Source organism: Cyclopterus lumpus, chromosome 15 (genome assembly GCF_009769545.1).
Source record: "Cyclopterus lumpus isolate fCycLum1 chromosome 15, fCycLum1.pri, whole genome shotgun sequence".
Lineage (NCBI taxonomy): Eukaryota > Metazoa > Chordata > Actinopteri > Perciformes > Cyclopteridae > Cyclopterus > Cyclopterus lumpus.
In genome coordinates, this window is record NC_046980.1 from 23887974 (window position 1) to 23910361 (window position 22388).

General features: G+C 52.8%; 1 protein-coding gene across 6 annotated transcripts; it reads right to left on the reverse strand.

The window, feature by feature from the left end:
* Nucleotides 1–2368: 2368 nt before the first annotated feature.
* zswim8 (zinc finger, SWIM-type containing 8) lies at nucleotides 2369–21823 on the reverse strand. Of its 6 annotated transcripts, none has more exons than XM_034551375.1 (26): nucleotides 20158–21823; nucleotides 16128–16281; nucleotides 14860–14954; nucleotides 14381–14553; nucleotides 13965–14072; nucleotides 13602–13683; nucleotides 13366–13486; nucleotides 13054–13255; nucleotides 12736–12911; nucleotides 11370–12654; nucleotides 11153–11284; nucleotides 10766–10945; nucleotides 9419–9602; nucleotides 9025–9123; nucleotides 8812–8936; nucleotides 8428–8728; nucleotides 8167–8322; nucleotides 7809–8037; nucleotides 7228–7517; nucleotides 6918–7141; nucleotides 6001–6498; nucleotides 4864–5044; nucleotides 4603–4776; nucleotides 4396–4515; nucleotides 3117–3295; nucleotides 2369–2879 (listed from the first exon to the last, which is right to left on the reverse strand). In XM_034551375.1, exons 1-26 carry the CDS (start codon nucleotides 20333–20335, stop codon nucleotides 2676–2678), a joined length of 5850 nt encoding a protein of 1949 aa, XP_034407266.1. In that variant the 5' UTR covers nucleotides 20336–21823; the 3' UTR covers nucleotides 2369–2675. The 6 variants fall into 6 exon arrangements, with proteins under 6 accessions (XP_034407266.1, XP_034407262.1, XP_034407265.1 ...); XM_034551371.1 differs by having other exon boundaries at nucleotides 6001–6573; nucleotides 7228–7556; XM_034551374.1 differs by having other exon boundaries at nucleotides 9025–9132.
* Between the last annotated feature and the right edge of the window lie 565 nt (nucleotides 21824–22388).

The following is a 22388-nucleotide window of genomic DNA, read 5'->3' on the forward strand; positions in this document are numbered from 1 at the left end:
ATATATCTATCTATACATACATGTTTATATATACATACACATATATACTCATAATGGGCTCATAACGGGCTGCCAGAGAGCCTCAAACACGGGTCAGAACTTTTGGGACTGGGCCACCGTCTTCATCAGCTAATCTCATTGGCTCAGGTGCCATCATGAGTCCTTTTCAGTGGCTCCTGGGTGGTTTGCTGATGTTCTCCCCTCTTCAGTCCTCCACAGCGTGTCAAACATACCTTTATGCAGTAGATGTTCACTTCAAAACAGAAACTAAATATTGTTTCTTTGGAGACATTTCAAAATGCACAGGATTCAGTTCTAAATATATTTTTAGAAATTGGTTGGTTGGTTCCTTTCCTATTATCAAGTTCAAATGTGCTTCAAACTAAATGTTAAACTACAAACAGAAATCCTTAGACATGGGAGCAGCTGCATGACGGTCTGCAGAGTGGCCCACGGTCCAGGGGGTCCACCAGGTGCTTCTGGTGGTCCTCCTAGATCCTCCTTCATACCTCTTGGCCCAGCGTGGCCCCGGAGACATGCTGCAACCCCCCTCTGTGTACGAGGACCCTCACTTCTGACCTTTTACATGTTAGTGGTGTTTCAACTTCAAATGGAAATTAGTTCATGAGATGGTTGGTTGAGCAGGATTTTACGGCGTTGCCATAGTAACAGAGAAAGGCCACCAGCAGAGCGCGGCCAGTCTTTACAGCAGAGTTGAGGAAAGGCCTGAAGCCTGGAGGGGTCACCGGCGGGTCATCCGATACCACCTTGTAGCACATCGATGGCGCGGGGAGCTCCAGCATCACAGGCCACCTGCTCCCCGATACTGGTGAGCACCTGGAGAAGATGGCGGGGCTCCTCTGATCACCCTCCAGTGGCTTTGAGAGGAAGAGACACATCTGTAAAGCACCACTTTGGTTTGTGAAATGTGGCTGTTCTGAAAACAAACCCGACGTGGCCTCATGGACACATCTTTATACTTTCTTTGTTGCCTCAGACAGAATAATATATGAGCGCTTGTCTCCTTGAATGTAAGAACAAAGCGTCGTTCTTTTAGCGCCTCCACGGTGAACGCGGAAAACATTTAAAAAGCAACTTTCCTTCAATTCAAGACTTCTCTCTGCCATTTATATTATACATTATATTATTGGTTCAGCGTGGAGACGCGAGAGAAGGAATAGCAACGTGGAACACCAGGTGTGCGACAGGTGAGGGTTGATGACGTGATGAAGGATGTGGCTCCCTCTGGTGGCCGGAGCCGGAATGGCACACAGTCACAGCAAGTCACTGTTTGGAGTTATCTTTATTAAGCAAACTCTACACAAAGTATTGCTTTTATTTTTATATTTTATTATTATTCTTTTCACTCTAAATTAGAACCTTTTTGCAATCAGCACACAACTTTTCAAATCGAGCTACACTTTGAGGAATACAAAAATATCACAGTACATTTTCTACTACGTCGCCTTCACCTGTGGAGGTCCAGAGCCAATCAGAGAGCCGGGATCAGAACCACAGCAGCACGCCGTACGTACCAGCACCGGGTCTCTGAGCACGAGCACACACACACACACACACACACACACAGCCTCACTTCAGGGGCCGCTGTGTTAGAGGAGGACCAGGGACCTGGAGCTGCACTGCCCCCCCATCTGTGGAGGACTCCCAGAAACTAGGAATTCTGGGACAAATTCAAGCGGCTGCTCCTCTTGGCTGAAGAAGTGTGAACTCTGAAGAGCATCGGGAGTCCTGCGTGGGACCGTCCCAGATGCTTCAGTGCGTAGATCCCCACCACCGGACCAATCAGCACACACCTCACCTCTAGTGGTGGTCTTAGTGGGGGCTTCGGGTGTTTGCATCTCTGAGACTCTGAAACTGAACGCTCGCTTGTCACATTAACACTCTGTGCTCACTTTTGTATTTTAGCTGATATTTCCCACAGCTGTAACAACCGTAATCATCCCCCGGCCCCACTGACCAGTCAAAGGACTGGGTGATCTGGAGCTGGTCTCATGTCCCTCCTCAGGCGGGCCGTTAACATGGATCCCACAACGACAACAACAGCACCTTTAACGGTCTCTCTTTCCCCGTTCCCCTCTGCATTCATATTCTATACAAAGTATCAAAAGATTAAACAAAATACGGAAAAGTCCTCACAACAGAATTTCTCATATTAAATCTGTTCCTCCCACACCGCACAGCTTCAGATCCACAGTGGCGAGCTCTCGTGGAGCTGGCCGACCACTCTGGACCAGAAGGCTGCAGCGTGAAGACCCAAAACAAAACCAACGGAAATACTTGGAGGGTGGAGGAAACTCCCCGTCAACGTCTTCAGTTTCGGGGAATGGAAGAGACGAGTAAGATGAAGAAAGGAAGGAGTACACTTTAATTTCCACAGTTACACAAACATGAACCATGATAAAACGGGGAAGGGGAGGAGTCAGTGAGCCCGGCTCCTCCTCTGAGCGGCGCACATAACGAGTCTCTGTGGGTCGCACGGGAGCCGATTGAACTGCCTGTGTGCTGTGTTCGTTAGTCAGTCCACATCGTGGCGAGCGGGGGTCCCCCGACAGAACCGGGCGGCCTGAACGCGGCAGTGGCAGTCGCAACGCTGGAGGCTGGCTGGGGCTCCTGGAGCCCGGCCCAGCGCTCGCTCCCCGTGAGCCTGGCGCCGCTCAGGGGGAGAAGGTGGCCATCTCCATGGAGATGCGCTGCCACAGCTCCTTGGTCTGCTTGCCCCTCTTCAGGTTCTGCAGCACGTCGTTGAACTGCATCATGCCCACGGGCGTCAGGCAGAAGGCGCCGCGGGCGCTGCGGATGATGTTGACGAAGTCGTCGTAGTCGGCGGGCGTCAGGTGGATGAGCCGGTGGTGGATGTACTGCAGAGAGAGAGGGGGGGGGGGCACTGCATGACTCTAAAGGTGGATGATAACAAACATGGCAGCCATCCTGCTTCCCTCTCAAAATATGGCTTTTGATTGACGTCCCCCATGAGCCCACTTTCCTTCAATGAGACATGGCAGCGGGGAAAATCATGAAACATGGCTCTGGATTCACCAGATCACAAATGAATCACTGACAACATGTCCGCCTGTCCACTCTGGGCTGCAGCCTACCTGCAGGTAGGCCTGTTGGCAGCGCTGGACCAGCTGGTGGAACGCAGGCGTCCGGAGGTGGGCGTGGATGTGGGCGGGGTTCAGCCTCTGCAGAGCCTCCATGATGATCTCCTGCAGGACGAACGGGCTGAGGACACCTTTAGCTGCTCCGACACAGAACTGGTACACGTAGTTGACTCCTGAGGAACGGACAGGCAGAGGGAAGACGATGGGCATCAAATCAATATTCAATTAACTTAATGAGTGTCAAATAGAAGCTCACGTACACCGATTCAGCCCTTTAACGGGTTCTGAACCATGACGACGTAGTAAGAGAAGTACGCTGGACCTAAGAGAATAACCACAAGATGGGTAACGCAACCGGAACAGAGTGACTAGTGAGTGTGTAGGAGACAAACAGACGCCCCCTGGTGGTCAGGAGAGAGAATGCAGCTTTAACACATGAAGCATAGACTTCTATACAACCAGAGGAGTCGCCCCCTGGTGGTCAGGAGAGAGAATGCAGCTTTAACACATGAAGCATAGACTTCTATACAACCAGAGGAGTCGCCCCCTGGTGGTCAGGAGAGAGAATGCAGCTTTAACACATGGAGCATAGACTTCTATACAACCAGAGGAGTCGCCCCCTGGTGGTCAGGAGAGAGAATGCAGCTTTAACACATGAAGCATAGACTTCTATACAACCAGAGGAGTCGCCCCCTGGTGGTCAGGAGAGAGAATGCAGCTTTAACACATGAAGCATAGACTTCTATACAACCAGAGGAGTCGCCCCCTGGTGGTCAGGAGAGAGAATGCAGCTTTAACACATGAAGCATAGTCTTCTATACAACCAGAGGAGTCGCCCCCTGGTGGTCAGGAGAGAGAATGCAGCTTTAACACATGAAGCATAGACTTCTATACAACCAGAGGAGTCGCCCCCTGGTGGTCAGGAGAGAGAATGCAGCTTTAACACATGAAGCATAGTCTTCTATACAACCAGAGGAGTCGCCCCCTGGTGGTCAGGAGAGAGACTGCAGCTTTAACACATGAAGCATAGACTTCTATACAACCAGAGGAGTTGTTGATGCTGGTAACCGTTTTAAATCAACGTCTTAAGTTTGCTAACTGGTCTGTGAGGCTGGGGCTACTTCTGTTGTCAACCTGCACACATGTATATCTGATGATATTGGCTGTCAAAGAGTCTATATTGCTAATTAACTTCAGTTGGACTGAGATCTTTCCACCGGTTGGTCGTGTAGAGACTCCTGGCCACCTGTCTGGTGTGTGGTGTGCAGCTCACCTAGCCTCGCAGCCAGTCCCAGCAGCCATTTGACGTCCTCCGTGTAAGGCGGGCTCCTGGAGAAGTTGTTGGGGTGGTCATTGTGAGCCCTCCTGCCCAGCATTTCCAATGCCAGCATGCCTTCACACAAAGAAGACAGTAGAGTCGTTACTCAGTGGACCTCATTGGTTAAAGATGAATAAATCAAATGGGGCACAGACTCCTCACCAACTCTGTAGGCAGAATGCAGGTAGTGCAGGCCCTGTTGGCTGATTGGCTGGCTGTGCTGCTCGTCCTCGGCAGGGAAAGGAGTGCCGACCAATGAGCCGGGCTGGGTGGAGAGGCAGGGCAGCGCTGCTGCCTGGATGGCCTGGATGGTGGGGCCCGAGTGCATGCTGCCTACTGTAAAGCACACGATCCGGTTTAACACAGAACCGACGCGGAGAACAGTGACGGCTGCTGGATTTAAACAAAGCGTGTCGCCCTGACCTGCTACGGTGGTGCCGAGGGGCAGGCCCGTCTCAGCGTGGTAGGGGTGGACGGCGATCTGAGTCATGGACGGTAGGGGGACACCGGGGAAGGTCACGGCCGTGGCTGCCATCGGAGGCCCGGGGGGGCCAGTGGCCACTGAGAACGGGTACTGGGACCCGATGAAGGCCGGATGTATTACCTGAGGGGACACACACACACACACACACACACACACACACACACACACACACACACACACACACACACACACACACACACACACACACACACACACACACACACACACACACACACACACACACACACACACACACACACACACACACACACACACACACACACACACACACACACACACACACACACACACACACACACAGTTCATACCAATGTCATACAACTATAAAGCACGTCTGTCTGTTCTTCACACATCTGATCTACCTCAGACATTATGTTGGTTCAGTAGACACCGCTGTTCTAAAGTGAGCAGTCTGATGAGTGAGAGGACGACTCTTAATGTCTGAATGAGGCTTTCATCTTGCAGAAAGTCTCTGTACTTCTAGACGTTGATTGTTTAGTAGATTGAGAACAAAACGCTGTTCAGCGGCTCAACCAGACGGACAACAGAGAGACAAAGACCCTCTGAGCAACAGCTGGTGGAACAGAAACCAGCTTCCTGTTTCAGAGTTTCACAATAAAGCAGCCGAGAAGAAGCTGGAGTGAACTTCAGCTCCTCTTCAGACGTTTAGTGTTTGGCTGGTGGAGCATCAGCTGATCTCATCTCAGTTTAAACCTCTTCACTCAATATTTAGAGCTGCATGATGAAAGTGATTCAACCTCCAGGTCAGCGGGGTCCTCATGTCATGTGACCCTCTGGGGACGTTTACAGTTCACATGTAGATAAAACATCTGATGCTGGTTCTTTTATCCCGTAGAAGCGTTATTATTTAGATTTATTAGAGAGGTTTTTTTAAATGCACAAGTCGACCACGTGCAAAGGAGCAGGAGGATGGAAATGTCAATCAATAAGTCATTTAAGCATTTTGTAGAGCAAGCGATCAATGAATCAGATGCATGAAGGACACGAGACAACATCCAGACTGAGCTTTCTAAAGGTAAGAGAGGAGTTCTGACCTGTGGGTACGCAGCCCCAGCCACAGGGAAGACGGTGGGTCGGGGGACATGCTGCAGGGGGTGCCCCAGGTACTGGGGGGTGCAGACGGTGGGGAGGTGGGCCTGAATGGTGGTGTAGGGGTGGAGGCCCTGGCCGTGGGGGTGCACCATGGCCTGCCCCGGCATGGCGTGGGACTGATAGATGGTGGATCCCACGGAGATGACGGGCACGACGGTCGCCGCGGTGACCGAGGCCGTGACAGTCGCCACCCCCGCGGACTCCATGTTGCCGCCGGCGTCCAGCACGATGCAGCTGGACTCCAGGTTCCTCCTGCCCGAGCCGCCGTTGGCCCCGCAGCGCCCGGAGGTCTCCCGCTGCTGGCCCGAGCCCCCGCCCACCGACTGCTCATACAGCCAGTACCACTGGTGGGCCACCTCAAACAGAACCTCGGGGTACACGCCGCCGCCCTTGGCTGCTTCCTCGACGGCCATGCAGGCCTTCTCCAGCATCACGTTGTCCTGCAGGGAGACGGGGCGGGACAGCTTCTTTTGAGAAAGCTTCACATCAAAAGGTCTCCATGGCAACACTGGTACCTGGACGGGTTCAAGTTCACTGTTTAATACACATTTACATTTATAAAGTACTTCAAAAAGGTGTCAAATTCAGATTCTACTCTCCGATTCAATCAGTTCTCCTCTATTAGTTGTCATGGTAACGGTGCTCGCATGTCTGCTTTCCTACAGTAAACTAAGTGAGTGTATTCCACTGTTTGTACAAAGGTTTTGTTTATCAAACATTTCAAAATCTGATACAACTCAATTCTGTGTGTCCACAGCTAATCTCTCATTCTGCTGCCGTATTACACGGAGACTTCCAGCCCTCATTGCTTGTCTATGTATTTATGAGATTCTGAGTGTTGGTCACACTCCCACAGTACCTGCTCTTTGCACTGCACCAGGGCTCTCTGGATTTCATTTGGGTTGAGGGCGTGAGCGTGAGGCAGGCAGCTCAGGGCCAGCTCTGCTGCCGCCCGGACCATGTTGGGGTCCCTGGCCCGCGACGCTCGGTCAGCGAGGGACGCGACCTCTGGGGGGGTGAGGTGACCGTCCCAACACTCCACCAAAATGTTGAGGGCGGCGCTGCCGATCTCCATGGCCTGGCCTGAGGGAAGGAGAGAGGATGTGTGTGTGAGCAGGAAGGAAAGAAGGAAACGTTTCCACCTCTATGCTCTCACACTGCACCCTCACCAGTGATCCAGGACACATGGGAGGAGTAGGTCCTGGACAGCCAGTTGGGGGAGACAAAGTTGTGGAGGCCGAGAGCGTACAGGCCGATCTCAAAGGCACACAGGTGCAGGTTCCTGTGGGGTCCCTGGTGACCCCCGCTGGCCGAGGGCTGGGTGAAAATGGAAGTGGAAGAGTTTCCTCCGGCTTTGATCAGCACCGTCTTGGCCAGCTCAAAGTAAAAGTGGGCGGCTGCCTCCGAGGGCTGGTTGGGCACGTGGGGGGCGTGGCACTCTGGACGCCGGCCTTTGTACCTGGACACGGGAAACACACCACATGGGACTGAGTTCATCCTTCAGAAGAAGAAAGACACAAAACGGTCATTGTAGGCCTCTTGTTTGTCATTAAATAATGTAGCATTGTGTGCATGTAGAACACGGTGACTGTTTTTAACCTCGTGAAGAAAGGCTCAGTAAGACTTTTAGGCCCACTAATCTTCATCAACAACCCTGTCTTTGCCAATTGCCAGCTTGGATCCAACTGGGAGACTTTGTTGTTCCCCCAGCTCGTCTTTGTGACCCGACGAGGAGGAAGCCGCTGCTTACCTGCTGGTGTCGGTGCTCTTGGCCCTGGCCCCGCCCCCGCCCCCTGCCCTGCGAGAGCCGCTGGAGGAGGAGGAGCCCAGCGAATCGGACGAGGAGCTGCTGATGCTGTCACTGTCCTGGCCCCGCCCCCAGGATGTTGCCGCCCAGCCGCCCCGGAGCGGCCGGCGGCTGAGAGTGGGCGAGCTGTCCGAGGTGGTCTCCGGAGCGCTGCTGTCGATGCTCGCCATGCCTGTCCAGACATCACAGTCACCATCTCTGGATGCGTGTCGTTCATGGGAAATACCCCATAATATGTGCACAGCAGCGTGTCATCGTGTCCATATCAGTGAAGCTAAGCCCGTGACAGTATTCAGTGTACCTGTGTGTTTCTTCTTCTGCCGGACAGGAGAGCCCCAGCAGCGCTGGTTGTAGCCACAACGCGCCCCCAGCGCCAGCCGGCTGGGCACCGTGGCCTCCAGCTTGAATGGAGCCGCTTCATTCTGCTGCTCACTCGATGGAGGAGGCCCATCTGACACTGCAGGGGAAGAACATGCACCTCCATCACACAGGACGTCTAGGCCAAGTTTACATTGACTTCATGATCTAAAGGGGGGGGGGGGGGGGGGGGGGGGTCCCTCACCGTGCTCCTTGGCCTCAGCAGTGCTCTCTCCTGCTGTGCTGTTGTTGTTCTGCACTGGGCTCAGATCAGCCTGATGAGCCGCCTCTTCGCCAGCCACGGCGGCAGAAGAGGGTGCCACTGCGGTCGCAGACGAGGAGGAGGGCGCATGTTTGGAGACCCCCCCGCTGGCCCCGCTGTGGCCGGTGACCGTGTGCTTGGACGGGCTGCGCTGGCTGCCGGCTGCCGGCTTGCTGGAGTAGAAGGAGCTTAGAGTCTGGGGCTTGTGGGTCTGACTCTCCCGGTCCAGCAATTTATCCAGTATCTGTGGGGGGGGAGACACATCTCACTGTTAGCAGCAGTTCCACCATGTTCTCATCAAAGGGGTAGAATGACCACGGCGGCTACCTTCTTGAGCTTGCTCTGGTCGTCCTTATAGGTGATCATGAGGGCCAGAGCCAGGTCCCCTTTCACCCGTCTAGTTCCTTCACACAGCAGAGGATGCTCCGCCTCGCTCACTGTGGTCTTCATACCTTCAGACGCACAGCGAGAGGAGAGATTACAGCAGGGAGCGTGGGGGGGTTACGGCATTTAATCCAGACGGGACGAGAACTCATTTACCAAGAGCGGCGACGGCGGCCTCGAAGCCCAGCTCCTCGTCTCCGGGCATGTCGTTGTTGCGGTTGCGGCTCGGCGGCCGGGAACCCGTCGGGGACACGACTGCACAAACAATATGGAGGAAAGTGAAAGTGATGTTAATCCTGGAAGTCCCCATTGAAAAAGACTCAATTGTGGATGGAAAACCACTCGATTCACAGCGATATACGCCATAGGAGAAGTGAGTCAGGTGGCCGACACCTCGCTTTGAGTCAGGGGGTCTTTACAGAGCTTAATACCGTAGCGGGCTGTACCCAGCATGCCGTTCATTAGGGTACCCTCTCAATACACTACACTGTGTGCACATAAAGACAATTTATTCTAATAGTTTTCCAGCGGTCACACAATTGGGGCTCACCTGGGGTGCAGAGCACATCAAAGATGAAGCTGGCCAACATGAGCGGCAGCACCGGTCGGTAATCACAGAAGTTTCCGTCTCTGAGCTGCTCGCCTCGCTCTCTGATGGCCGACATCTCCACCAGGCCCAGAGGAATCTTCTTCAGCAGAGACACCACCTCGGACTCCTGGTAGGCCAGCTTCACCTGGTGTCACACACACACACACACACACACACACACACACACACACACACACACACACACACACACACACACACACACACACACACACACACACACACACACACACACACACACACACACACACACACACACACACACACACACACACACACACACACACACACACACACACACACACACACACACACACACACACACACACACACACACACACACACACACACACACACACACACACACACACACACACACACACACACACACACACACAGTATGTGTGTCAACACCATATACATCAGACAGACATGGAGGTCAAAATTAGGAACTGTGTTCAACATTTGTGTCCAAATCAAAGCGTCTTGAGGCGAACCCGTTTGTAATGGATCAATTAAAAATACAGTTCTTAATTAGGGGTGTAAATAAGGAAAGAAGGCATTGGGGGACTGAAGTGAAAGACCACAATGAATACCACAAACATACCAGCATTATGTTTGAACAGCCCTGACAGTGAGAAAAGGAATTGTCTTTAAGAAAAGTAAAAACGGTGCTGCTTCTCTCTCTCCTTTCATTTCCTGTCATCAACAATGGCATCAAAATACCAATTAATCAGGTATGGACACTGTACCATGTGAGTGAGATACGCCACATCTTCCAGTGACATAATCCATAGTAAACGGGGTACGCTCCTCTTGTTTTTTACATACGCAGTCCAAAACATTACTGACGGCCTGGAATGGTTTATGTATTCTTCTTTTTGTAAATGGGCTGAAAAAAGGAATCAATGAGGTCTTTGTTTCCACCACATTGTTCCCAATGTGGCCGCCTAGAGAAAGACTGCGTGGACACGGGTCCTAAGTCAACCAGAAAACAATTACTACTTTATGAATCCATCAGTTTATCAATGGAACATCTCCAGCTTGTTTTGCATCATTGTAAACTAAATATCTTGGACCAACAACAACAAGCCAACTTGATGTCAGATGTTGCATCGTGGGGGAAAACCCTCTCAGCAAAGGCTCATTATTTACTTAGTGATCATTGGTACTGTATGTAAATGTGCAACAATTCAATGCAAATACCCTAAGATTAGGAGTACCTATGTGCGTGTGTGTGTGTGTGTGTGTGTGTGTGTGTGTGTGTGTGTTCATGGAAGAGGGACAGACCTCCAGAGCTTTCGTAGAGGCCGGTGGCCTCTGCAGCTCCAGGGAGAACATGCCGGTGCTGAAGGCCAGGTTGTGGAGCTCCAGTCGCTCACTGAGGACCGTGAGCAGGAAGGCGGCCTTGGACAGCGTGTTGGTGGCGACCTGCGTCTGGCGGCTGGTCGACACCTTGCTCTTCTTACCCTGCCCGGCAACCAGGGACACAAGCATGTCAGGACACGGAGCACCATTTCACAACGGAGTCCTTCATACGTGTGGCTCAGTTACAAATTGGCAATGCAGAAATTGATATCAAGAAATGCTCAATATCCCCCCCGACACAGTTCACGATGCTGACTGCTGAGTTTGGAAGCTTGAGACAGAGAAGATTGAAAAGAGGAGGTGCTGTACCTTAGTCTGGGGCTGCTCCACTTTAAGGTCTGGAGGATTGGCCAACAGGTCTCTGGCCAGCTCCACGGCCAGCCGGCACGCCTCATTACTGTAACCATGAGCATAGAGGGCCTCTGCACATGCAAACAGCACCTACACACACACACAGTATTCAGGTCAGTAAGGAACAGCTGTGCTAAGCCGTGACTGAGACCAACACCTGGTCCTCCTTCCTTACCTCCATGCGTCCCTCCTGCTCCAGCGGTTTCATCCCTGCGAAGATGTCTGGCTCCTCCTCCTGGTGGTGGTTTTCGGCCAGCGGTCGGTCCGCTCCCTCCTCCGAGGCGGCGCTCGGGTAGTAGGCTTGATAGTCGTCGTCGCCCGCAGCGTCTCCCCCCGCTGCTCCACTCGCTGCCTCTGCTCCCTGGTTGGCCGGCTGCCCGGCAGCTGCCGCTCCACCGGGCGCCGCCTCTCTGCGGGCCCGCAGGGTCTTGGCAGACGGCTGAGTGGCGCCTGATCTCACCGTAGTGGTTGAGGTGGTCGGCTGGTTACTGCCGGCCGAGTCCACATCTTCGTCTTTGTTCTGGACGGGCGTGGCCTCCGGCGCCGCGTCCTTCTCTGCGGCGCCGGCCGTGTCCATGACAACCACCGCCGGCTTTGCCTCAAACATTTTGCCGCCGTTGTTGTACTTGCGCGAGTCTCGGAGCAGCGGGCTCGGGGAGGGCAGCATCTCTGGTGCCGGGGGCAGAAACTCAAAGGTGTTGCTGGCCTCGGCCCCCAGAGCCAGACTGCAGCCATCGTCCAGGCTGAGCTCCGCCAGGTCCGGCTCCAGGGAGCTGTCTTCACTGCTGGTTCTCCGCTTGGCACCAGCGTGCTTACCACCTCCGATCCCTCCACTCCCTCCACTCCCTCCACTTCCTCCACTTCCTCCACTTCCTCCACTTCCTCCACTTCCTCCACTTCCACCTGGGCCTCCTGCAGACACCCCCTTCCCACCTCCCTGTGCCAGCTTCAGCTTCCCTCCAGAGGCGGAGCCCGGCCCTTTGTACAGGCACTTCCCTCCTGCGTCTTCCAGGGACAGAGCGACGCCCCCTCCCAGACGGACCAGCATTCCTCCCCCTCCGCTCACCGACAGGCCTTTCCTCTTGGTCAGTATGGTCTCTTTGGGCCGCACGGCCACCTCCTGTTGGGACGCGTGACCTCTTCCTTTATAATCTCCGGCCGCTCCACCGTCCCCTCTGGCCCCGCCCCCTGGTTCAGGGGGCTCTCCGCCTGCAGCAGCTTTGACTCCTCTCTGGTGCTGCACTGCCCTGGACCAGCAGAACGTGGCGCTCTTCTTGTCAGCAGTGCAGTAGGTGATGCCGTCCAGCGGGTAGGCCACCTCCCAGTTGAAGTAGCAGGACTCCACGGCGGGCTTGAAGCCCTGGAACAGCTTATCCAGGGACTTGCGATGCTGTCCGCGCTTCACGATCTCTATGACCTTCAGGTGCCACTGCTTCAGCTGGCCTGCTAGTTCCAGACGCCTGGAAGAGAGCACACACAGTCTACTTCATATGTACTCCCATCTTAAAAAGGGGCAGCTAATCCCAAAGTCGAGGTCTGACCTGCAGGGGCTCATGGTGGGGTCGAGCACCGCCAGCCTCCACAGCACCACCATCTCGTCGCACATGCTGGCGCAGGCGTGAGCCGCCACCTCCGACTGGCCGTTGCTGCGTCCGGTGTGGCCGCTGGCGCTGCTGTGGGACGCCGAGGTCCGAACGCTGTACCACCAGCTGATGATCTGAGAGAACACATACACACATATAATATTCATGAGCAATATTTTGCATGGTTTCAATTCAGAAATCCAATTCTGACTGTGAGCCCTCCCTCCTGACTACAGGCTACAGCTCGTCCCGCCCCTCCTCACGCGGGTCACCTACCTGCTCGTAGGTGAGGCACTGCTCCGTGAGGATCTCGAGCAGCGGGGCGGCGTTGCTGTCTCGCCTCTTGAACATCTCCCTGACGATGGACAGAAGGTTCCAGATGCCCTCTGGCTCTCGGCCCCTTAGGGGCCGCAGAAGACACGCCCATTCAGCGGCAGCTGGCGGCTCCGTGGACGACAGGTACATGGAGTTTACGTCGCTGTGAATAATAATAATAATAATAATGTTACACTAATGAAAACATACTTGTGAATATGACATTCCAATGGTACACACTGAAGACCACCATGTGAGACCAGCTGTGCATACCTGAAGACGACCGGTGAGGGCCCACAGAACTTGTGCAGAGTCTTCTTGATGTTGTCGCTGAGGGTCGACTCGTCCAAATACCAAGTACTCTGGTCAGATGCTGAAGGGCCTGCTGTGGGGTCTACACACACACACACACACACACACACATTATTATACTTCAAAAGAAACGCTCCCGTTGCCAGAGGAGCGTGGATGACAGGACGTCCCGTGGCGATGACATCGTGCTACTGTACCTGGAGCTCCGCACACGGTGTTGATGGCAGTCGACTGAGAGGACAGCAGCTCATCCAGCAGCCGCTGAGCGGTGGGAAGGATCTGAGACACAAACGGGGAGGAAGAGCACGCTCCGTCAGGCATGTGAGGCCCAACACGGACGTGTTAAAGGGGGCAAGATACTGTACAGATATACTGAGGATGGGCCATGAATTTAGAATAGTCATTCAATAACACACGAGTAATAATTGAAGCCACTTCTTGTCGATCTTTTTTCCGAGTGTTGGAAATACTTTGCAGCAGAACTTTACGTCTAGTTGCCAATTTCTCAAAACGGTTGCTAGTGACTAAACATAGAGATATGATACGCCTGGTTCAGTTACCTGCTGAGGCAGCTCACTGATGAGGTACTGGGCGAACTTCTGGAGCTGGTCCCTCTGCAGCCTGGACAAAGACTCAGAGACTGGAGCCCTCAGACACACTGCTGATGCCTGCGCACACACACACACACACACACACACACACACACACACACACACACACACACACACACACACACACACACCTTAACAAGTGAACCATGTTGCACTTCTGAGCATTGAATTAAAGGACATCACATATGCTCTTGTAGTTCCAGTGTCTCTCGTCTATTATCGTGCTGATTCCTGAACGATACCACAATAAAAGGGAGTCCAAAGGATGCGTCTTGTGTGACCAACAGCCTGAAACCCCATAATATCCCATACAGCCAGAATAGATAGAAAACATCAGCCAATGTGTTCTGTGTGGAGGAACTCACATTGTGGATCCGGAAGAGGCAGAGCGCCACCACGTGGGCGCACCACTTGGCCCCGGCGCCGCAGGTGCAGCTGCAGGAAGTGATGCGGCAGCGGTCAAACATGACGGCCACATTGTAGGCCCCCTTGGACTGACCGGACTGGCTGGTTACCACGGTAGCACTGAGATGGAAACCTGGTCAGAGGAGGGGACCTTTTATTGACCCCATCAAGAGGATGTGTTTTATTTCTGAATGTGTAATCTACATATTTATTGATACAGTGGAAGTGAATGGAGTGCCTAGCTTCAGTCTAGTCTAAACTAGGCTGCAGACGGCTTCAGTCTAGTCTAACATGGTACAACGTCTGCTGTATTAACTCGGCCCGTGTGGTCATTCGCACATCGAGTCCCTGGAGACGCCTTCTAATGCCAGGTGTGGACTGACTTGAGATCAGTCAGATCACCAGCATGTCTGTGTCAGGCCTGAACACCTCAACCCACCGATCTGCAGAGGGTCTTTGACAGCTCGGATCCTGTAGAGCTGCTCTCCACGTTGGAACTCATCCGGACTCCCATTAGCCAGGCAGGAATATAACCTGCAGCAAGAGGAGAGACAGAGAGAGAGACAGAGAGAGAGAGAGAGAGAGACAGAGAGAGAGACAGAGAGAGAGAGAGACAGAGAGAGACAGAGAGAGAGAGAGAGAGACAGAGAGAGAGAGAGAGAGACAGAGAGAGACAGAGAGAGAGACAGAGAGAGAGACAGAGAGAGACAGAGAGAGAGAGAGAGACAGAGAGAGACAGAGAGAGAGACAGAGAGAGAGACAGAGAGAGAGAGAGACAGAGAGAGACAGAGAGAGAGAGAGACAGAGAGAGAGACAGAGAGAGAGAGATGGATGAGGCCAGTGTGTGCTTCTACTTGTCAGGTGGTGTGTGGAGTCCTCTTGCTCCGTGTCCTTCTGGACAGTCTCACTCTCTACAGTCTCACTCTCTACAGTCTCACTCTCTACAGGTCCTCCCTAGAGAGTCCACCTGTTTCTTCCTGAGACTCCTGTATCAGAGCATCTCAGAGCGGAGTAGCTGTGGACAACCACTTCCTGTGGGGACGTGTGCAGTCCGTCCGTCTCGGGTTCTCGTGCAACATCGGGTTCCCACAGCGGGATCCAATTGGTCTGTTCACCAAGTCTCTGATCTCTCCTAAAGGCCACCATCCTCAAAAACATGGTTGATATTATTATTGAAATTACAATAACCTGTCTGTCTCCTTACCTACCTGTCTACCTGCTTGTGAACCCATTCATCACTTGGGGGCGTGTCTAAGGCGGGCGGTCTGAAGGGAGGAGCTATCCGTGTTGACCTATTGGAGGCTTTCCTGATACATTCACCAGGGTTTTGAGCTCCTGTTGTTGGAACACTGGGCTGGTTCTTCATGTTGGATCACTTCTTAAATCCACTGAACTCTGGCTTTAACATCCAACTCTCAACTTAAGATGTAGATAACAGCAGCAGGCTCTTCAGTTAAAGTAGAGGCACACAGCAACATACCGCTGAGTGGCACACACGTGTTTCAGGGGCCTTTTAACATTGCATTGCAAGTACAAAGAGTTAGAATAATAACATACATTTCAGTATTTTTCACATGTGAACACCATAATAAAGCGACTAATATCTAAAGGGGCCTTTTAGCTGGGGTCAGGTTGACCAACAGTAGAGAGTGGCCCCGGCGAGTTCCTCTGGTGGACTCACTACGTCACGGGTTATCGGGTTCTCACCTGATGTCCTCCTCGTTCTCGGGGAAGCTCCAGTAGGCGATGCGGAGCTGGAGCTGTTCCGGGACGGGGGGGTAGACCTTCTCCACCACCTCAAACGGGATGTGGAACGCCACCTGCTTCGCCGACAACTCCACCAGTGGAATCACCTGACCGTCTGAGGAGAGCGACATGAGGACTTCAGGTGGTGGATGCATTGATGTTCCTAAACTCTAGAACCAGTGATGAGAGCCGGGGTTGAATGGAACCGCTTACCTCGGTGAAAGAAAACCAATTAGTAGTAGTGCAGCAACGGATGACGGACCAGTACAGAAGATAGAAATAGAGTCAATATATCCCTGATTATTGATCATTGATGATCCATAACGGATACAGATCCCTTTGTGGTTTGATCACAGCAGCTGGTCTACAAGAATCAAGACATTGTTTTTTTGGGGACACCGTCTAAAGTCTGTAAACCATCACAAATAATAAATGTTTTCATCTTTGTGTAAAATGAGTGACGTTATCAGCACGATGTATTTATGAACGTGTGAGCCTGGACCCGTGTGAGCCAGGACCCGTGTGAGCCAGGACCCGTGTGAACCTGGACCCGTGTGAGCCAGGACCCGTGTGAGCCTGGACCCGTGTGAGCCAGGACCCGTGTGAACCAGGACCCGTGTGAGCCAGGACCCGTGTGAGCCAGGACCCGTGTGAGCCAGGACCCGTGTGAACCAGGACCCGTGTGAGCCAGGACCCGTGTGAGCCAGGACCCGTGTGAACCTGGACCCGTGTGAGCCAGGACCCGTGTGAACCAGGACCCGTGTGAGCCAGGACCCGTGTGAACCTGGACCCGTGTGAGCCAGGACCCGTGTGAGCCAGGACCCGTGTGAACCTGGACCCGTGTGAGCCAGGACCCGTGTGAACCTGGACCCGTGTGAGCCAGGACCCGTGTGAACCAGGACCCGTGTGAGCCAGGACCCTTGTGAACCTGGATCCGTGTGAGCCAGGACCCGTGTGAGCCAGGACCCGTGTGAGCCAGGACCCTTGTCAGTCAGGACCCTTGTGAACCAGGACCCTTGTCAGTCAGGACCCGTGTGAACCAGGACCCTTGTCAGTCAGGACCCGTGTGAACCTGGACCCGTGTGAACCTGGACCCGTGTGAGCCAGGACCCGTGTGAGCCAGGACCCTTGTCAGTCAGGACCCGTGTGAACCTGGACCTGTGTGAGCCAGGACCCGTGTGAGCCAGGACCCGTGTGAGCCTGGACCCGTGTGAACCTGGACCCGTGTGAACCTGGACCCGTGGTCTTGTCGAGGCAGAATAAATCCAACGTCCGGGCGTGCGAGCTGGAGGACGGCAGCAGAGCCACGGGAGTCGTCCTGAGAGCTCAGTGGTCTGAAGGGTCTCAGGTTACAGACCTCACTTCACCTTATATGGAGGAAAGCCCTCCATTCACATCCTCGCTGTAAAGGATCAGGGTCTCACGGCTCCAGGGCACGGGGACCCGTCAAGACCAGCATCACTCATGTGTGCTGCTCTGTTTCATGGCGTGGCTCATTTACAGATTAATAGTGACGTCACGACTACGTCCACTTCTAGAATACCGTCTGTGCTTTCAACGTAATATGAAGTGATGGAGTTGTCGAGATGTGGAAGACCAGCTGACATTTAGCCTGTTGAAACGCACACACCTGCCCACACCACTCGTTACCGCTGCCCTCCACCAACACTGTCCACAGCTGCTGGTGGTCATCAGGCTCGGCTCACACCTGCCCCGCTTATGAATACGCCCCCACCGGAGGACAGCCAATGAGATGAGGCCTCCGCAGGAAGGATCCCGACTCTCAGTATTGCTAACGCTACGTTTTTGTCCAAATGTCAGTTTCTCTCTATTTCTGAGAGTTATGTCTTTTTCTGTTCTAGCAGAATGTGGATACATCAGAAAGCTATGCAGTGTTGTGTTTGCTAACATTAGCATCACTAACAGCCAACATTGTCCCGTTGCATCGTCATTGTAGTTACTAACCAACTGTAGACACAGGGGGCTACAGTGACCTTTGACCTGCTGAAGTCTGGTGTTTGTAGCTAGCGGTTCAGACCTCGGGGGCACAATGCAGATTGTTTTCCCTCCGGTGGGCGTGGCTTCCAGACTAAGATGCACTGTGCAGAACATGTTATGCTCCCTTTCCTTCATTTGAAGTGAACGCCTCCATTCTTTTGTACAACACACACACACACACACACACACACACACACTTACTGCACCTTGAGCCTCCCCTTTGCGTCAGACCGCCGTGTAGTTCATAAACTTCACTGAAGCCAAAGAACGACATCTGGGTACTCACCAGATTAGAGGTCACTTTCAACACTCGGCTCTGCCCGTTTCGGCATCACACACTAGAAGTAGTTTCCCTTCCTCGTGGCAACAGTTCACCAAAGTTCAGCCGCCTCCAGTCCTTCATGGAGACCCCCGGCACACTGAGGCTTCATCCACACCAATACGTCTTCATTTCACTACACAGTCTTTTAAACAAATGATCTAATCCTGGTCTTTGATTACTCCGAATAGTCGACTTTTAGATGACTGCACCCACGGTGAACTCGGCTGCCAATCACAACGGAACCGTGGTAATGAAAGAAGGGATCACTCATCCTTCCTTAATGGCTATTTCAAAATCAAAAAGGATAGGCCGACACTTATTAAGCACACATATAAACATGGAAGTCTGTCAGAGCGCTAGATATAATTTGAGGAACAATCCTCTGAAGGCAAGTAGAAACAGCTGTTTGAGACTGTCTGTAGACCGCCACCATGGGGACGAGAGAATGAGGACCCGTGGTTCTATTACGACCACACACACACACACACACACACACACACACACACACACACACACACACACACACACACACACACACACACACACACACACACACACACACACACACACACACACACACACACACACACACACACACACACACACACACACACACACACACACACACACACACACACACACACACACACACACACACACACACACACACACACACACACACACACACACACACACACACACACACACACACACACACACACACACACACGAGGCCGAGCGGCACCGTGAAAACACTGCAGCCCAGTGAGCCGTCGTCTGGGATGTTACGGTACTGGGAGCAGCCAAAAGGATGAAGACAGACAGCAATCATTTATTATGCATCATATGTTCAATAAGACTTGATGAATATGTGATGTCACCAAAGTAATCACGATATGACAAATACATGTATAATTTCTGTAATGTAAGTTTGAAGTACAATGCACAATATATCCCTGACTAAGTAGTTTTATTGCACAGAGAAAGTTAGCTATTGTGACACTAAACTTCATAAAATCAAATAAATAAATGCCCCCCCCCCCCCAGTAATCTTCTTCAGAATGACCCTATCAATGCTGACCATGGTTTTACTTGACAGTTTTAAGAAAACTAAAAGAAGAAGTCAGCTAAAGTTACATTACACGTTGCCGATTCCCTCAAGATGATGCATGAAGGTGAAGCTCCTAAATCAAAACACAGACACTTCTGATCTGTTGCTATTTTGACACGTTGTACAAATGAGTAATTGCAGCCCTGGTCCATTTGCTGGTCTGGTCTTGTTGTCCCTGTTGACCCCAAGTGACCCCTTCACATCACCATACTGCCCCCACAAAACAAAGGGGGTCGGTCCTGCTTTGAAACGCATGCAGAGCAACACATGGACTGTGCTGCCTTGTATTTACTGAGCTGCAATAATGATGATATGTATATTAGAAATATACAATAATCATCTCATAATAAGATATCACAGGTGTTCAAGCAACAGGTCGTCCTGCTTGTGTACTTTAGCCCTGCTGGGAGAAACTTTACGAAAGCCTCCCATTCAAAATTAATGAATGAAAGAATGTGTGTGTGTGTGTGTGTGTGTGTGTGTGTGTGTGTGTGTGTGTGTGTGTGTGTGTGTGTGCGTGTCTGCATTCATGTGTGTGTGTGCGTGCGTGCCCTCCAAACCTTTGATCTTGACAGTCGGGGAGTTGGGTCCAGCGGACTGCTTCCTCCACCCCCTCCAGTTCTGACAGAGGCTCTCGGCCTCTGAGATGAAGGAGCACAGAGAGTCTTCCTCGAACCGGTCCGAGTCTTCGAAGGAGAACCTCTCCCCATCCTCCCACTCGGCGAACATCAGTTCCATCACATCCACTTTCTAACCGCTTCCAAGTCCAGCGGGCCGAGCCTCGAGGCCACGGGCTCCTTTTCCCTTCAAGCTGAGAACAACACCGAGCGAGCCCCGGCGGCCGGTGCCCAACACTGGGGGAGGATCTGAAGACTGGGGGAGGGGAGGCCACGAGCAACCCAAACACAGCTGAGAGGCTTACGGCTGGGCCCTCGGACACGGCTCCATAACACGGAGAGGGCGACCGAGCCCGGACTGTCGAACTCACCGGAGGGACCGCACGGAAACGGGCCAACTGCCTCGAACACACCGAGTGTCGTCGCGGCGCCGCGGACTAGGGATGGCGGCGGGGCTCAACCTCAAGGAGTCCCGGAGTTGTTTCCCTCATCGCTGTGCTCCTCTCGGCCAATCAGCGGGCGACACTCGCTCGATACGGGGAGATTACCGCGGTGGCGTCCGGCCACACTAATCCCCGTGTCCGTGTCGCGGCTGCACAAACTAACTTTAGTGAGTCCCACGCGCACGCAGCGGCTCGAGCGCCTTCTTTGTCCCACACTTAGGGAGCCGCTGCGGCGCGAGAGCGCTGCCGGCTAAGGACGTTAGCTGGTGGGCTAACCATACCGACAACGACCCGCTGCGGGGCCACAGGGCGCTGTCATCCGAGGCAGACGACTATATTCAGGTCAAATGGGGTCACGAACCCGGAACCGTGCGTGTTCGGCTCGGTTTACTTCGTGCCGCTCCGGTACAACCGTGTGTTAGGTAAGCTAGGTGGGTTAGCAACAGGAAGCTAACCCCGATGGGCTACCGAGAGCTAGCTTAGATAGCCGTTTGTTTACATCCACCGGGGACGACCGACACGCGCACTTACGGCGCGTGTCTTCTGGACCTTCGCGTCGTCCTGGTTCACACACGCTTCACCTGTCGGGGTGCATCCCAGCTCAATGTTGTCCTTTCTTTGTACTAGTTTGAGAGCCTCCTCTCCGGCGCTCAAAGCGCATCGACTCCTCACTCGGCTCGGAAACCCCGAAGAGTCCGCAGGTGTCTTCCGCCCGACTGACACCGACCGGCCGGCGTCTTGTGTTCGCCTCTGGCTCCAAAGTGACACCGGGATTCCCCCGATGATTCGCCGTCTCCCTCTCGGCCAGGCTGGCTCTGTTAGAGTGTATCGCTCTGCCGGGGGAAGATGGCTCACCTCTCGGGCGGCTCCTCCTCCATCAGCTGATCACAGCTTCCGGCTGCCAGCTAGAGGCTCAGGTTTGGGTCTGACCCGAGCTTAGTAACCCTGATGTCGGGCTTTTAGATCGTCTTTCATCTATATGATCGAACTTCCCAAACGTGCCCCACCCTGAATATATATATATATATTGTTATATTGTTATATTGTTCTAAAATGCCAAATATGGTGGCGTCCAAGAGTAAACAAAGGGTTGATACCATCTGTATGCCACCCTCTGAGGCAAATTTGTAATTTGTGATATTGGGCTGTACAAAATAAACTGAATTGAATTGAATTGAATCCTGACACTTTATTCCTGACCAAACCTGAGCCTTGAGCAAGACCAGGACAGGTCAAAAGGTCGTGGGGTCAGCAGCAGGGACTCATTGGGCTACTAACCTACCAGATATAAAACAATAGCTTAGGCAGATGGAGCTACGATTTCAGTAAGAAAAAGTCACCTGTTCATTAAAAGGGGAAATATTTACAAAAAAGGTAGGGGAGGAGAAGTAGAAGGAGGAGAAGGAGATTTAGAAGAAGAAGAAGGAGATGTAGAAGGAGGAGAAGGAGGAGGAGAAGGAGATGTAGAAGAAGGAGGAGAAAAAGGAGATGTAGGGGGAGATGAAGGTGGAGGAGAAGGAGATGTAGAAGGAGGAGAAGGAGATGTAGAAGGAGGAGGAGAAGGAGATGTAGAAGGAGGAGGAGAAGGAGATGTAGAAGAAGGAGATGGAGGAGATGTAGAAGGATGAGAAGGAGGAGAAGAAGGAGATGTAGGAGGAGATGAAGGTGGAGGAGAAGGAGATGTAGAAGGAGGAGAAGGAGAAGAAGAATGAGGAGAAGAAGGAGATGAAG

What these genes read in the sequence shown, in the direction of transcription:
- zswim8 (XM_034551370.1), bottom strand. Translation starts at nt 20,335, where the DNA reads ATGGAACTGATGTTCGCCGAGTGGGAGGATGGGGAGAGGTTCTCCTTC. An exon ending in CACCGTGTGCGGAGCTCCAG is followed by an intron (nt 13,487 to 13,601) that starts GTACAGTAGCAC and finishes GTGTGTGTGTAG; the next exon opens with ACCCCACAGCAGGCCCTTCA. An exon ending in CCATGTGTCCTGGATCACTG is followed by an intron (nt 7,142 to 7,227) that starts GTGAGGGTGCAG and finishes TCCTTCCCTCAG; the next exon opens with GCCAGGCCATGGAGATCGGC.